At 41.1% G+C, this 17667-nt stretch overlaps 1 protein-coding gene across 1 annotated transcript in view; it reads left to right on the top strand.

The window, feature by feature from the left end:
- Positions 1-17667, top strand: part of NIBAN1 (niban apoptosis regulator 1) — a 160976-nt gene that overhangs the window by 129366 nt on the left and 13943 nt on the right. Inside the window, exons 6-10 of the mRNA XM_059937800.1 lie at positions 372-487; positions 7161-7265; positions 7578-7740; positions 13672-13859; positions 16887-17048. Coding sequence (XP_059793783.1) covers positions 372-487; positions 7161-7265; positions 7578-7740; positions 13672-13859; positions 16887-17048 — 734 coding nt within the window. The remainder of the gene's footprint in view (positions 1-371; positions 488-7160; positions 7266-7577; positions 7741-13671; positions 13860-16886; positions 17049-17667) is intronic.

Raw genomic sequence — 17667 nt, 5'->3', positions numbered from 1 at the left:
AGGGGATACCTTGGGTACATGAGGCACTTTGAGGAATAGTCTGCCTTACTGAGGTGTTACAGTTGGTGGCATAAAGCCACTAAGTGCCTGGGTGTCTGAGGGAAATACTTACAAGAGAGATAAAGGGGGATAGATTTCCTTCTGGTCATAACCAGCATGTCTAGTAACTGATAGAATTAATCAGCTGGTATAGTGAGCAAGTCATGTGATACACACCTGCAAATGAATTTGGAATTCAGTACTTGCTTAACTTTTTTGTGTCTCATAATTCTATCCCTTGTAATATTCGGGTAATGCTAGGTCTCTGAACCATGGAAAAATATAAAATAAAGTGTTTTTGTTTGCTAAATGCCCTTGCCTCTTTCTTTTAGATTACATGAAGCAGACGACATTTGAAGTCCAAGCCTTTTTAGAAGCTGTGCAATTCTTCCGACAGGAGAAGGGACACTATGGCTCGTGGGAAATGATCACTGGGGATGAAGTCCAGGTAACATGGGGCTCAGAATTTTGGATCCTATTCTCCATCTGAGTGGTAGGAGGTCAGGGTCATAATAAACAAGCAAATTTAAAAAGTTGCAAGCATGGAGGATGTGGTTCCAAAGGCCATTTCTCTCATTGTCTAGAAGCGTTTGGTCAGCAAACTATTGGACACCTTCTCTAAAGACCTCTAGACCAGGCACTAAATAGGGCAGCCCAAAATACTGCAACTTCAATGGAAGAGCTACTTCCAGTTTCTTTCTGGCAAATGCATATTCTCTCAAATGACCTTGTGCTTCCAGACTAGAAGCAAATGTGAGCAGTGTGGCATAGTGCAAAGTGTGTGGTGGGGCTTTAGGTCAGAAGACTTGGGTTAAAACCTGCCAAACTTATTTAACCTCTTTTAATCTCAGGTTACTCCTCTGAAAAAAATAGGAATGACAATGTTTTTGTTGCAGGGTTGTGAGAATTAAATGAGATGTTGTTGGAAAAGTATTTGGCAAATAGCTGTCTTTATCTATGGAATGATTTATAAATGAAGTAATTAAAGGAAACAAATTTTGAAAGCATTAGATAGTTTTCTATATGTTTCATTTACCTTTTCTGGTACTCTATTCCCTGTGGTCCAGTATAATTTCCCAAGACCCTGATTAAATGTCAGTCATAGGCTACGTGTCTTGGTTGGTTTGGTACCAGGCACTTTGTTACAAATCTCCAAGGGGACTGTATTTCATGATGTGATCTCATCCTCCATAAGGACACCAATCACACAGCTGATTCAGCCAGGAGGAGGAGGCTGGGTATGGGCATTATTTAATTAAAGGCATACAGGGTTCAAGAATGCTATTCTTTAATTTCCCCTCACATCCCAGAATAACAAGTGTGAAATTTGTTATTAGGGAACAATATTTGGAAGATGCCAGATGGTGTCTTGCCTTTGTATGGTCATTAAACATCTAAAGCCAGACACATTTTCTCATGGTAGTGGGCTGTTCTTTACTGTTTTACCATATGACTCAGAATCTTCTCCTCCTCCTTTTCCCCCTTCTTTTTCTTTTTTTTTTTTAACATCTTTATTGGAGTATAATTGCTCTACAATGGTCTGTTAGTTTCTGCTTTATAACAAAGTGAATCAGCCATACATATACATATATCCCCATATCTCCTCCCTCTTGCGTCTCCCTCCCATCATCCCTATCCCACCCCTCTAGGTGGTCACAAAGCACCGAGCTGATCTCCCTGTGCTATGCGGCTGCTTCCCACTAGCTATCTATTTTACATTTGGTAGTGTATATATGTCCATGCCAGTCTCTCACTTCGTCCCAGCTTACCCTTCCCCCTCCCTGTGTCCTCAAGTCCATTCTCTAGTAGGTCTGCATCTTTATTCCCGTCCTGCCCCTAGGTTCTTCAGAACCTTTTTTTTTTTTTTAGATTCCATATATATGTGTTAGCATACGGTACTTGTTTTTCTCTTTCTGACTTACTTCACTCTGTCTGACAGACTCTAGGTCCATCCACCTCACTGCAAATAACTCAATTCCATTTCTTTTTATGGCTGAATAATATTCCATTGTATATATGTGCCACATCTTCTTTATCCATTCATCTGTTGATGGACACTTTGGTTGCTTCCATGTCCTGGCTATTGTAAATAGAGCTGCAATGAACATTGTGGTACATGACTCTTTTTGAATTATGGTTTTCTCAGGTATATGCCCAGTAGTGGGATTGCTGGGTCGTATGGTAGTTCTATTTTTAGTTTTTTAAGGAACCTCCATACTGTTCTCCATAGTGGCTGTATCAGTTTACATTTCCCACCAGCAGTGCAAGAGGGTTCCCTTTTCTCCACATGCTCTCCAGCATTTATTTGTAGATTTTTTGATCATGGCCATTCTGATCAGTGTGAGGTGATACCTCATTGTTTTGATTTGCATTTCTCTAATGATTAGTGATGTTGAGCATCCTTTCACGTGTGTGTTGGCAATCTGTATATCTTCTTTGGAGAAATGTCTATTTAGGTCTTCTGCCCATTTTTGGATTGGGTTGTTTGTTTTTTTGATACTGAGCTGCATGAGCTGCTTGTAAATTTTGGAGATTAATCCTTTGTCAGTTGCTTTGTTTGCAAATATTTTCTCCCATTCTGAGGGTTGTCTTTTGGTCTTGTTTATGGTTTCCTTTGCTGTGCAAAAGCTTTTAAGTTTCATTAGGTCCCATTTGTTTATTTTCTTTCTTTTTTTTTTTTTTTTTTTTGGTGGATTCTAAACTCATTTATTTCCCATCCTGAGACTTACTCAAGAATTTTAATCAATTCTTGGTTTCTGATATTTGGAGGAAGCACATCCACTTATACATCTGAGAGGATTAAGGACTAGCCATACTTATGCCAAAAAGAAAAATGAAAGCATAGGGGAGGCTGAACCATTTGCCATTGATTGGCCTGTTATATAAACATGCATATTTAATAGATATACCAGTATTAAAATGCCATTGTATGATACTTTTTATGTTCAGATCCTAACTCTGTTTGTTGTATCAGTCTCATGAGATGTGTAGAGCAGTTATTATTTCCATTTTGTAAATGAGAAAACTGAGGGAGGAATATAGCGATTAAGTGACTTGCCCAGTTTTATTCATTCAACAATTATTTATTGAGCTGCTATATTCCAGGCACTATGCTGGGTGCTACTGAACCAGAGATGGACAAGGCAGCATGGTCCTTGCCTTGTGGAGCTGATTGTTTTGGTCACATGCTAAGTGGATAAATGGCAAAGGAAATGATGGCTTCCGACTTCTGGTCCAGTGAAAGATCAACATCAACTATGGGACTATACCAAGTTAAACAGTTATTTAGCTCCTTGAGTTTAGCTAGGGTACTTAATTTTTTCTTTCATTTGAAATCTCACATCAGCTCACATTCCTTCATGACTGCATTGAAAGCAGGTACTAAGTCCTTTCTGGGAGTTAAGTATTGAGTTTGTTTTCTTTTGTTGACTTTCTGCTCTTTACTTTGGGCTGATAGGTGTGAATTGCTGTAAGGTGTCAAAGAATGAAATGACTCATCCCTTGCCATGGTGGTGAAGCAAGACATACCTAGAAACATCCAGAGAACAAGGCAGCCTTAGAAGTGTGTGTGGGCACATATGTGGGTCTGTTCATATATGGACATCATAAAGCATTAGCACAAAGCAGTCACAGGAAGGTGCTAATTTTGCTGTATAAAAAAATACCTTAAAGGGGAAAACAAAACAAAACAAAAACCAGAGAAGAAATCAGTAAAATCTGGAGTTATCAAGTGACCCAATATGGAGTTTTGCTCCCCCAGGAATCTAAGTTTCTTTGGTGAAAATCACGGGCTCATAAGATGTGAGCACTGGAAGGACATTTCAGGATAATTTGTCCAGGACCCTCCAGGCGAGAGAAAGAACATTCGGAGAAGTTGGCCCAAGTCACAAAGCCAGTCTGTGACAGACATGCATTTTGAGCCATGTCAGGTGATCCTTTAAGAAGCTGGTAAAAGGAAATAACTTTCAAGACTTTCCTGTGTGGGGCCTGGTGAGGGATAGCTTCACTGTAACCGCTTGCACGTGGAGCTGAAGCAGTGTCTGTCCTACGACCCACAGAAAAAAGAGGTCAGCGCCCCAAAGAAGCTACCAAGTAGTTAAAGAAAAGGGCATAGCATAGCATAGCTGTTTGAGAACATGACATCTTTTGTTTAAAGCACTGAATTTATTTGCATTTTTTTTCATGTCTGCTAAGAACTTAATCATAACATTGTCCTAACCCCTTCTACCCTAGGGGACTGTATTTAGAAGATTTTCAGCATTGTTACATTATTATCTTCATAGTAATGACTCACACAGCAAGTATGGCATGCCCTCGTGGTGATGGTTATTTTAGGCAAGTGTCCAGGCAAAGCAAATATCTTAGAATAACTTGCCTGACAGACTATTAAGGTGAAAATATTTGTACACCAGTAAAAGCATCAATATATTTTCTACTTAATAAAAAATGTATCAAATGAAGTCATGAGGGAAAGCATTTTGTAAAATGTAAGTACAAGCTATGTGGTATACTTATTATTTGCCTTTAAATTAACCAGATGGGCCAAGAGAACAACTCAAAATTCCCACAGATCAGGGTGGTTTCAAGACCAGAAGACTATCCACATTTTTTTAGGCCTTGTCCATAGGTTGTCTTTTGTCTAATGACCTTGAATGTGACCCGTTTAAATGGATTCTTTCACCCATGGTTGCTGAGTAACACAAAGGGCACAAGGCCAACGACCTGATCAGACCATGGGGCCAGCCTCAGGAAGGAGGGCAGTCTCTCTGGGCCTCACACCTTCCTCACAGCTGCAGCATCTGGAAGGTAACACGTGGTGTGGCCTTTGGGGAGCGGGCCTGCGTTTCTTGGTTTCGATCAACCTAATGCCAGGTTTGGTTTCTTACATGTGTGGTGGAATTTTAAAATCTCCCAGTTAAATCCCAGCAATTAAATTTACACACACCCCCTTTTTTAAAGCACGAGAGAGATCTTTAGATTCCTTATGGTAAAACTCAGTGGATTCTATTCTGAAGAGGGAAGGTTGGGGAAACTCCTTCATTAGTATGATTGGTTTTATTAGATTAGCTACTTTCTTTCTGATAGCCCCAGGGCTTTGGACCCTGCTCATGGAGGGCTGACCGAGGTAGGGAATCTCAGAGCAGATCCTGGGCAGGTGAGGATCCTCACAAGGTCAGGATGTGGTGGGGCTGACGTTTACAGGAAGAAGAGCTGCTGGGATGAGACAGAGTTGGCCTCTGCCTGCCCCAGAGCTATTCCCTCATCACCAACCCCCTCCCCCCACTTCAACCCACTCCCATCCCCCTCCTTTTTTTTCCAGACATATTTCCTTTCCAATCCCTTAAGTTATAAAATAGAACCAAATTTCTTGGAACATTGTATGGGAAAGACTAAAAGAAAACTATAAGCCCACCCAAATGGAATGTTCTTTTTCTTTGGACGGTATAACATTTTCATCTTTCAAATCCCTTTCACGCTCGTGCTCAGATTCAAGCCAATCTCTGCAAAAGGATGAATTTGGACAATTATTATGATTCTTGAATTTAATACTTTTAAACTAAGACAATATTTCCCATTGATTTGAAGTTCTGGCTTCAGCGTCCTTACTCTCTCAGCTCACTCTCCCCATGCCAGCACTTCCATCACTCTTGGGCAAATGTGTTCCAAACAAGAATTTACTCCATTGGGCAAGATGAGGTTCATGAATTATTGATTACGTACTTGAACCTAATTTTTGGACTTGCTGATTTCTATGGAGTTTGCACATGTCAAGTTCCTCTTAAACGCCTCAGAAATGCTGGTTCACCTCTTGACTGCCCCCCAAAAGTGGTTAAGAAAAGTAAAAACACCCCCAACAATGAATTACTAGGACTAGTGGAAATCCTACCCCTATTATAATCTTTGTCACACCCAAAGTTCCACATCGCAGATGGTGGAACCCCACTGGCTGCACCGACCCGAAGCCTTCTCTCCGAGGAACCCACAGGGAGACTGGGTGACTCGCCCACCTCCACCCTGTTCAGTTCAGCTGGACTCTTACATCCCGCTGTAAACAGAGCCCTGGTGAAAGGCAAATCTAGTGAGCTCATGAGTATTTCCACTAGCATGAGGCTGACCAGTGACCTTAAAGAAAGTTTTGCCCAAAGCTTAATTTGCGTTTTTATGAGAAGAGCAATTATTTTGGACAAATATTATTTTAAATTCATAGAACAGATGTCCAATGAGTCTCTACTTTTCTGCCTGCCTCCATTCCCCAAATTACTCTTGTTCTGTTATAAATCTTGGGTTGCAGCCTGATATTGAAAGCTGAGCTGTGAGCCCCAAAACTCATGGTAGATCTAAATCTAAACAACAAAACTGCTCCAATTCCTGTGGGGGAATGAATATGAAGAGCAAGGACCAGTGTTACATGGAGCATTATCTGTGGACATGTAGATCACTGCTCACATTCAAAAGAAACATTTTCATTGAGCCAAGCAAAATTTTAGGAAAGACTTGGGACCAATATTTTTTAAAAAACACCCTGAAAGCTGTAGACTACCCCCGCCCCTATTCTACTCATCCCACCAATGTCCAGTTGTTCCAAAGTATTTGTTATTCCCTTCTTTTTCTAAACTTTAAAGAAGATGGAGGTGGGATTTAGAGTGCAGTAGGGACAAAGAGCAGATCCCAAGAAAGCTCCAGGGGAAACGATGATCTCAGGGGATACAGACAAGAACTCAAGCCACCAAAACCAAGGCTGACCCCCTTCACAGTTTTGCTAAGGATACCCTTATCTATAATTGAAGTTCCCCCTCTTATCCTAAATGGGCTAGATTCTTCTAGTTTGACTAGTAGAAGTTTGAATTGAGGAATTTGTCCTTTCCAATGGGAAAATGTCAACAGGCGTGACTGCTCCTTGCAGATCTTTAAGAACGTTTACCATCTAGGATTGTCTTCCTAGAGATTTCTGTGGCCTCAGACCCAGAGTTAAACTATTAACCTAACGGATTTCATGTAGCGCAGGACAATCTTATGTAGCCAGGACGGGGGTGGCCAGTTATGACACCTTCAGTTAGCCTGATGCTGAGATTTTGGCGTCACCAACTAAACCAGCTCTGAGGCTCTCTTCCTCTTGACAGATCCTGAGTAACCTGGTGATGGAGGAGCTCATGCCAACCCTTCAGACAGACATCCTGCCTAAAATGAAGGGGAAGAAGAACGACAGAAAGAGGGCCTGGTTCGGTGTAAGCGATGATTTTGCTCTACAGCTGTGCTACTCAAAATGAACATTCCTTTCCCTTCTCTTGTTAGGGTATTTTTTTTTTTTTTTTTTAATACGTAATTCCTTCCCTGGGTGGAGAACTGCCCAGTCTGCTCAGTCTCACTTACATGAGGACTAATCCAAACAGACTCAAACTTTGAAAGCCAAATTAGAACGTGTGTGCCGTTTTGTTTATGTTGCGATTGTCTGCAATTAACCCGCCCGCCTCTACTTGACTCCCTCAGGTGCTGACGCACGACAGAGCCCCAGATTTATGTGTTGTTCTCTGTTGCAGCTCCTCGAAGAGGCCTACAACCTGGTTCGGCATCAAGTTTCAGAAGGATTAAGTGCATTGAAGGAGGAATGCAGGGCTCTGACGAAAGGCCTGGAAGGCACCATCCGTTCAGATATGGATCAGATTGTGAACTCAAAGAACTTTTTAATTGGAAAGATCAAAGGTCAGTGGAGATAATCCATGCTCCTACAAACTAAATAAGCTGTGTATCTGAGGCTCCATCACATAGTGAGAATTCCTAGTTTCAGAGGAGAATTAAACGAGGAACTTGGAAGGAGATGATAACACTTGAAATAGGAGCATGCTGGTGGTGCTCTCAAGGGCCTCCGCATGGAAACTTCAACGACACAGGGTGGAGGAAACGTTGCTGCTTGCCTTGTAGTGGTGCCTGTGTATCCTGATCCTGCACCTCTCCCGTGGTAGCACTTCTTATACCAAATTGTAATGGCTCTGCTCTTGCCCTCTCCCTGCTGTAAGCTCTCTAAGAGCAGGGCCATGCTGCTCTGGTTCACTCAGGTATTCCCAGAGCCTAGTACCATGCCTGGTATATGCAGACTCACAGTGAATATCTGAATCAGTGAATAATGGATTTTCCTTTAACAAGAAAAAAAATTTTAGCTTGGAGTCGATAAATCTGGATCCTACAGATCTTCCTCCACTTACGATGGGGTTACGTGCCAATAAACCCATCGTAAGTTGAAAATGCATTTAATACATCTAACCTACCAGATACCATAGCTTAGCCTAGTTACCTTAAACACTCTCAGAACACTTATATTAGCCTACAGTTGGGAAAAATCATCTAACACAAAGTCTCTTTTATAATAAAGTGTTGAATATCTCATTTAATTTATTGAATACCGTACCAAAGATGAAAAACAGAAAGGTTGCCTGAGTACAGAATGGTTGTCAGTGTATCGGTTGTTTACCCTCGTGATGCGGTGGCTGATGGGGAACCGTGGCTACTGACCCTGCCCAGCATCACGAGAGAGAATCTTACTGCTCATCACTAGCCCAGGAAGAGATCAAAATTCAGAATTTGAGATACAGTTTCTGCTGAACGCCAATTGCTTTCACACCACTGTAAACTTGAAAAATCATAAGTCAAACCATCCTAAGTAGGGAACCGTCTGTAGTCCCAGCTCTAATGTTAGCTGGTCACATGTGCTCAGGGAGGTCACTCGACTTCTGTGTGACTCAGTGTCTTCCTCTGAAATCACAAGGGCCCATGAGATTGGGGTCAGCAAACTGTGGCCCTTGGGCCAAAGCTGGCCTGCCACCTATTTTTGTAAATAACATTTTATTGGAAGACAGCTGTGCCCACTCATTTATGTACTGGCTGAGGCTGCTTTCATGCTACAAAGGCGCTGTTGAGTCGTTGGAACTGAGACCTTAGGGGCGGCAAAGCTGAAAATGTTCAGTATCTGGCCCTTGAAAGAAAGAAGTTCGCGTGTTTCCACACAAGAGAACTTAGATGACCTCTGAGGAATCCTACAGGATAAAATTCTGTGATTCTGCATTCCTACATCCCAGAAAGCACACCACACTGAACATCATTTCAGAGGGAAAGCATGCCGGCTCATCTGTGATTGTTTATCAGCAGCAATCTTCTTATATAGTCAGTTTTCAGATTATTCACTCACTCATTCATTCAAAATATAGTCACTAAGTGCTTTCTGAGCAAGGCGATGGAGCTTTAGCAGTGAACAGGGAAGACCCAGTTCCTGTGCTCAAGAGACTTAGAACCTAATGGGATTTTCTGCTTGGTGGATTATCCTCTGCACTTCAGGCCCTGTTCATACTGCAGCCCAGCTCGCTCCAGGCCCTTCTAACAGGTCCTCCTGAGAGGAGGTTGGAGGAGGCATAACTAGAGCAAAGGAGTGTGTGTCTGAATCTGTTGTTTATCTGTTCAGGTGATGCCTTCTAAAGGCAGATATAAATTAACTTCAGAGTGTTTTCTGTTTCCTATTATCCAGGTCTCTTATTCCTTTATTAGCTCAACAGATCTAGAGTTGACTATATATTGAAATGCTTTATACAGCTTAAAACTGTCAACACCCAACTCCTGTGCCCGGATACATTCTTGTTGTCTGGAGCTGAGCTGAGCCTAACAGTGGCCATTCTCATGGCCTGAATTAAACCGGTCTCTCTTTCTCTCTTGCCTAAATCTCTGTGGCTCCAGTATATTTCACATAAAATGGAAAAATATTCTGCCCTCGACTAGTTTTTGTTTCCTAAAGGAAGCCTTGAAAGGAAATCGTGATCAGGTCTTTTTAAAAAGGAATATCAGAAACACATGGTAACCAGGCCTCTGGTTCTCTCCCTTTAAAACAAGAAAGTGCACATCAGGCTGCATTGATAAAGGACTTTGGATTTCAAAAAAAAAACTTTGGGAGTATTAAAGTAGCAATCTCTCCATTTCTTCCCATATGACTCTTGAGAGTGAAGCAACTGGCTTAAGTTCTGCCCCACAAACACTGACTTATTTAATAAGCATTTATTCTGCTCCTGCTGAATTCAAGGTCTATGAAGAGTCAAAGAAGAAGACATGATTTTACAAGTAGAAGAGGATAAAAAGCATGTCACAGATACTGAAACAGAAGGAAAAATATTATAAATGCCATAAAAGAGGCAAGAACAGAGAGCACAGCAGTTTCTAAGCAGGAACCATTTCGACTTCAAAAAACCATGTGGGCTCCTCACAATGAGAGTACTGTTTTAGTGTCAGTTGATGGGAAAGAATGGTAATGCTAACAGGTATAGTAAGAGCTAACAGTTACTGAGTACTTCCAGAGGGTCACATAGGGTTCTGAGCACTTTGAACACAGTGAACTCATTTAATCCTCACCATAACCCTCAGAGTAATTACTCTTATGATCCCCATTTTACAGATGAGAAAACTGAGGTAGAGATTAAGTAATTTGCCTGAGATTCCAAAGGTAGAGTGTGACAGTCAAGCCAAACCCAGCCCCCAGCTTCAGCATTTTCTCTCTTAATCACTCTGCTCAACTGAATTAATGTATGGCTCTTGAATTAATGTGTCACAACACATGAATCATTACAGCAGCATCTCTGCATCCTTGAAAAATAGCAGAGCATACCTGTGTGGGTTGTAAAATTTATTCGATCATTAAGGAAACACCAGCAGACCATAGTTCAGGAAGCTGTGTGGTGGTTCCGGGCATTAGGCTGTCCTGAGTAGGTGAAATTTAAACTTGGCCTTGAAGAGGTGAGTAGGATGTTTACAAGCAGAGGTGGAGGAAGGAAGGCACAGGTGAAAGGAACACTGAATAAAGGCACAGAGAGGGGGCTGGAGCACATGGTGGTACATAGGCTAGGGGGGATCAGGCAGAGAGGAGCATGGCCTTCCATGTCCCCTCCCTGTGCCTCTCTCTGCCCCCATGCAGCAGGGGACACCAGCCAGCTGCTAAATCTTTTCTGTATATTACCTGTGTTCATGATTATTCTGAAATTTCAATTAGACACTTTCAAATAGTTCTTCTCTTAGAGTTAATTTATAAATAATTCATTTATCTTCCTGGCAAACGATTTTACATTTTGGTATAAAGTAAGTTATTTTTAGGAGTCATAGATTGTTTCATATTTGAATCATACAATAGAAAGGGGTTTTTCCCTAGTAATTATATGACCTGGTTAATATTTTCTATCTCAAATATTTATGAGTTACTCATAGTATCAATAGTATTGGTCATCTCCGATTCTCAGAGTAAGAGGCAGTCTGATCCTCTGTAACTCTGTGAAATGTTTCTGCAAATTGAAATAAGAATGTGGCCATTTGTCTCACCATAAGCAAGTTATTTGCCAATAAAAATAAAGAAATATGTTTGAATTATAATTCTGGATCTAAAAATTAGGGTGTGACCTTGGTTGAATCAGCTAACATCTCCAGGCCCCCTTTTTCCCATCTGTAAAATGAGGGCCTGGACACTGAGATGAGTTTGTACTTCTTTGATCCCATACAAGGTTAGGTGACTTAAAGGGTTCCACAAAGCTAGACTTCCATCCACAGAGTGAGCTCAAGCCTCTTCCAACTCAGACTTCCTTTACTGCATTGCTGCTTCCAAACCTGGTTAATCATGAGAATGACCTTAGCACTTAAAAAGAAATGCAAATTTCCATGTTGTATCCAGACTTACTGAATCAGGATCTTTACTACGCTCCTCTTTTTGACCCACCTCCTAGAGAAATGGAAATAAAAACAAAAACAAACAAATGGGACCTAATGAAACTTAAAAACTTTTGCACAGCAAAGGAAACCATAAACAAGACAAAAAGACAACCCTCAGAATGGGAGAAAATATTTGCAAATGAAGCAACTGACAAAGGATTAATCTCCAAAATTTACAAGCAGCTCATGCAGCTCAATATCAAAAAACAAACAATCCAATCCAAAAATAGGCAGAAGACCTAAATAGACATTTCTCCAAAGAAGATATACAGATTGCCAACAAACACATGAAAGAATGCTCAACATCATTAATCATTAGAGAAATGCAAATCAAAACTACCATGAGAGATCATCTCACACCAGTCAGAATGGCCATCATCAAAAAATCTAGAAACAATAAATGCTGGAGAGGGTGTGGAGAAAAGGGAACCCTCTTGCACTGTTGGTGGGAATGTAAATTGATACAGCCACTATGGAGAACGGTATGGAGTTTCCTTAAAAAACTAAAAATAGAACTACCATATGACCCAGCAATCCCACTACTGGGCATATACCCTGAGAAAACCAGAATTCAAAAAGAGTCATGTACCAAAATGTTCATTGCAGCTCTATTTACAATAGCCAGGACATGGAAGCAACCTAAGTGTCCACTGACAGGTGAATGGATAAAGAAGATGTGGCACATATATTCAATGGAATATTACTTAGCCATAAAAAGAAATGAAATGGAGTTATTTGTAGTGAGGTGGATGGACCTAGAGTCTGTCATACAGAGTGAAGTAAGTCAGAAAGAGAAAAACAAATACCGTATGCTAACACATATATATATGGAATCTAAGAAAAAAAAAAAAGGTCATGAAGAACCTAGAGGCAAGACGGGAATAAAGACACAGACCTACTAGAGAATGGACTTGAGGATATGGGGAGGGGGAAGGGTAAGCTGTGACAAAGTGAGAGAGTGGCATGGACATATATACACTACCAAACATAAAATACACAGCTAGTGGGAAGCAGCCGCATAGCACAGGGAGATCAGCTCGGTGCTTTGTGACCACCTAGAGGGGTGGGATAGGGAGGGTGGGAAGGAGGGAGGCACAAGAGGGAAGAGATATGGGAACATATGTATATGTATAACTGATTCACTTTGTTATAAAGCAGAAACTAACACACCATTGTTAAAGCAATTATACTCCAATAAAGATGTTAAAAAATCAATCAATCAATCAATCAAACGGCAGTATTTCCTCTGGGAAGTAAGAGTATGGTTACATTTTTTTTTAATCCCTCTTTATGATTTTCTGTACTCTTTATGTTTCTGTCACTAAGCATGTCATCCTTGATTATCAGAAAAAATAGTGTGTGTTTTAAAATTGGGGGTGGGGAATGGGAGGCGGGGTGGCAAACCAATTGGAATTTGTTTCCATTTGCCCCACAAAAAGATGGTACTTGAGAAGCGGGGAGGGGAATTGAATTATATCGACTGATTAACTCTTAGAAAAATGAATTAAAACTTAATAAATTGTGTTTTTAGAAGACAAACTATGAATTTATAATGATGATGATTGATAGGAAATAGATGGGTCATTGGCATTTTCTTTTTTTTGTAATAGGCATTATATATTCATAAGGACCAAGCAGAAAAATGCATTTCATCCCAGGGGAGAGGTAATCTTGGGGAGGGGAGAGATTCTCCTTGTTCCAATTCTCAAAGAGAGATTCTCTTTGATGGTTTTCCATTCTGGTGAGTGCTGGCACAGGGCTCACTGTGTTGGTCTGTCTTGCCCATTTGAACTTGCCTTGGCTGTTAAATGGCTCTGTGGGGCACTGTCCAGCCTGGCCCCACTCCAGTGCCTCTGAATCCAATTTTGCCATCACTCACAGTTTTCTGGCTATTTCCTACCTCAGCGATGGTGGCTCAGCCAGCAGAGAGAAGTTGTGCAGAGAGTGTGCAACCATTCCTGGCATCCATTCTGGAGGAACTCATGGGACCAGTGAGCTCAGGATTCAGTGAAGTACGCTCACTCTTTGAAAAAGAAGTGGATGAACTTAACCAGAACTTTCAGACCACCAAAGACAGTGCCCAGCTAAAGGAGGTAGGATACGAAGCCAGGGAGTGGAGTGTGAATGGTCTGCCTGGAACTGCCTTTCTGTGGGTCTTTATCTGCATTCATTCATTCTTTCCTCCCTCCCTCTCTCCCTTCCTTCCTTCTTTCCTTCCTTCCATTCAGCTGCCCTTCCATCTAGCCTTTCTGTGATTCATTCAAACACATTATTCATTCATCCATTCATCCATCTATCTACCTGCTTTCCTTTATTAATGGTTTTCAAGTTGCAAAAATAATAACATGCTTGTATAAGGTAAACAATATACAAAAATACTTACATAAAGGCAAAATTAATCGCCATCACCCATACCCACCTAATTTTAGTCCACCCCCAACACCTAAGCCATCTCCACTTCCAACTCCCTGAATTAAACTAATATAAATAGCTTAAGTATGTGTTTTCACATGCTTTTTCCTTGTTCATACAAATATATACACGTATATCCTCATTTATATAAATTTTGTTTGTTGGTTTGTTTGCTTCCAAAAGTATGGACTCATGATAAAAACCAATGTTTCTCAAAGTATGGTCCTTGGACCAGCATCATCATATGGCTGCTAAAAATGCAAATTCTCAGGCCCCACTGATGATTTACCATATCAGAAACTCTGGGGTAGGGCCCAGCAGTCGGTTTTCACAAGACCTCCAGAGGACTTGATGTATCCGAAAACTTGAGAATCACTGACAGACATAACTGGGCAGCTTTGTTTTACACTTGCCATATCACGATGGACATCCCTACAAGTCAGTGGATAAAACCGGACACCTGTTTCTTTCCCTTTCTTTTTTTTTTAATGCATACATACACAAAATTGTATATAAACAAGATCATTTGTAAATATTTTGAGGTTTCTTATTGTAGCCTTTTTTTGAACTTAACTTTACTCTCCCTCCTCCCCCCCATATCCCCTCCCTCCACTCAAGCAACTGGTGTTAACAACTTAGCATATGCTATTCTGTGCTTTTCTCCATGCTCATATAGCCTATAAAACACACACATTTTGTAGGCTATGCTTTTTTAGGTAGTTTGCTCTTAGAAAAATGGGATTATATTATATATACTGCTCTGCTTTTCAGTTTTCTCATTCAAAAATACCTCATGAAACAATTTTTAAGTTAACTGTTCTAGCTCTAAATCATTTTTTGTAATAACTGCATAATATTTCATGTACCGATACACCATGATTTATTCAATCATCCAAATGTCGCTAGCACCATGAATACAGCTGCAATAAATAATCTTGTTTTATATATTCATTAACTCTGATGCTTTTATTTCTATGGGATAGATGCCTAGGACAGGATTGCTAGGTTGAAAGGTAGGAATATTTCTCATGTTAACTGATGTTTCCATTTGCTTCCCAAAAAAAGAATTAAAATTTTACAATTCTACCAATTGTACATGGCAGAGGACTTTCTCCTTTATATTCCTGTCAGCATTAGGGAATCACTTGTTTAACTTCTGCCAATCTTACAGGAGCAAAGTGGTAACCAAGTGATTTTTCCTCTCCTGTCTATTTAATTGATATTTAAAAAAATAGACACATTACAAATTATATGTCAAGGGGCAAGTTTGACAGCATGCTTTTGGTCATTAATTCTACTTCAGTGAGGTTCTCCAGAACTCACTTCTTAAAGGGAGTAATAATTTCCTTTTTCAAGCACGATGTAAGTGGGCCCTTGTTAAATTCTTTTTTTTTTTTAATAAATAACCAAGTTTCTGTATCTTTTTAAAATTAATTAATTAATTAATATTTATTTTTGCCTGTGTCGGGTCTTCGTTGCTGCACGTGGGCTTTCTCTAGTTGCAGTGAGCGGGGGCTACTCTTCGTTGCAGAGCATGGGCTCTAGGCACACGGGCTTCAGTAGTTGTGGCATGCAAGCTCAGTAGTTGTGGCTCGCGGGCTCTAGCACGCAGGCTTAGTAGTCACGGCGCACGGGCTTAGTTGCTCCGCGGCATGTGGGATCTTCCCAGACCAAGGCTCGAACCCGTGTCCCCTGCATTGGCAGGTGGATTCTTAACCACTGAGCCACCAGGGAAGTCCCCTTGTTAAATTCTTGTTTAGAGAAATCTAGAACTCTAGATTTATCTCTTTTCTGTGACCTGAAACTCAGACAGCACATCCTGTATTGTTCACAATCACCCTGTTACTGTGTTACTCCCCAGTTCTACCTAGGCCTCCATTTTCAGCACCTTTCTTTCTGTCTTCTCTTTCTCCACCCACCCTCCTGTTTATTCTAGATCTCCAATATTCAATTTTTAAAATTACTTTTAAATAAGCTTGGAAAATAAGTTGCATTCTGTTGGCAAAAACACTCATAGTGTAAGACTATGTTGATAATACTTGAGGTCTTTAGTGGATGAGGTCAGCTGCTGTCCTCTTGCTGGAAGTTGTATGGCCTCATCGATCAAGTTATCACTTGTACAAACTGGAGGAGGGGGGACCTCAGGTTTTAAAACTGGATACCTCTTCTAGGCTAGGCCTCTTCCTATCTCACCCACCTCCCCATCCACTAGCAGAGGGAAGCCCTTGGGCACTGACAGAGCCTCAGAGAACTGTGGGGACTCTGGCTTTACTCTTAGAGTCCAGGGGGCATCCTGAACGCCCTGGGATTTTCTGAGAGGGATGTCACTCATTAGAGAAGGCTTTGGAGGCTCGTGAGCCAACAGCAGTTCCATGTGCCAAAGAGCCTTCCTGCACTCTTGAGCTCTGCAAGTGGGCACTTGGAGTCCATCAAGAGCTTGAGAAGAGTGAGCCCCACTGAGTGCAGCCCTGGGAGCTTCCCTGGTCCAGTTGGTTCTTCTACCAATCTCTATCCTAGCAATAGAGCTGCCCTGGGAACCCATCCAAGAACGGAAATAAGACAATGAAGATGTCACAGATATAGTGATCTGAGAAGTGATTCAGTCTAATAACATGTGTGATTGTTTAGAATTTATGTATTATGTACTAGTCATGTAATATAGTTCCTAAGTCTGAAGGTGTGTAATTTTTCCCTTCACCAAAATGCAGCATCTAGACCGGCTTATGAATCTTCCATTGGATTCCGTGAAGATGGAACCGTGTTACAGTAAAGTCCACCTGCTTCAGGAGCACCTGCAGGATCTCAAGAGCCGCTTCAGATTCCCCCACATCGATCTGGTGGTCCAGAGGACGCAGAACTACATGCAAGAGGTAGGGGCGGTGAGGTCATCCACGTGGGTGAGGATGAGGGAGCAGAGAAACAAGTGCGGCAAATGAGACAGGTGTACTAGTGTAGCTCAGGGAAATGAGGCCCATTCCTTTAGTCGCCATGTTGAGAGAGGACATATTTTGTGCTGTTCCAGCTGGCTTATCTTTCCTCCATGCTGATGAGCATCATAAAGAAGAGATATCTCAGGGAAATAAAGTAGCACTAATTGATAATTACTTGATTTGTCAAATCAGTGCTATTAATGTTGGCTGCAGATTAGAATCATCTGGGAGCTTTTAAGAAATACTGATGTCTAGGCCACACTCCCAGTGATTTTGATATTATCTTCTTGGTAATTAAAAAAAAACTTCTTCCACTCCCATCCCTACTGCTTTTAATATGCAGCCAGGATGGAGAACCAGTGGCTTGAATCAATTCCCTAACCTAGTTAAAAGTAAATCAATCAATCAGTCAATCACAGCTTTAAATTTGGATTTCTTGGGTCTACTTGATAGGTTCCTTTTTTTCCCACAAGGAACTTTTTCTCCAGGGCAGCAGTGAATAGCTCAAACGCGTTCCATATTCTAATGCTTTCTAAATGAAGGAAGGGTGTGATCATTG

This window comes from Balaenoptera ricei, chromosome 1, assembly GCF_028023285.1.
Source record: "Balaenoptera ricei isolate mBalRic1 chromosome 1, mBalRic1.hap2, whole genome shotgun sequence".
NCBI classification, from domain to species: Eukaryota; Metazoa; Chordata; class Mammalia; order Artiodactyla; family Balaenopteridae; genus Balaenoptera; species Balaenoptera ricei.
The sequence above is the reverse complement of the archived record's forward strand: the minus strand, read 5'-3'. Positions and strand labels throughout refer to the sequence as shown.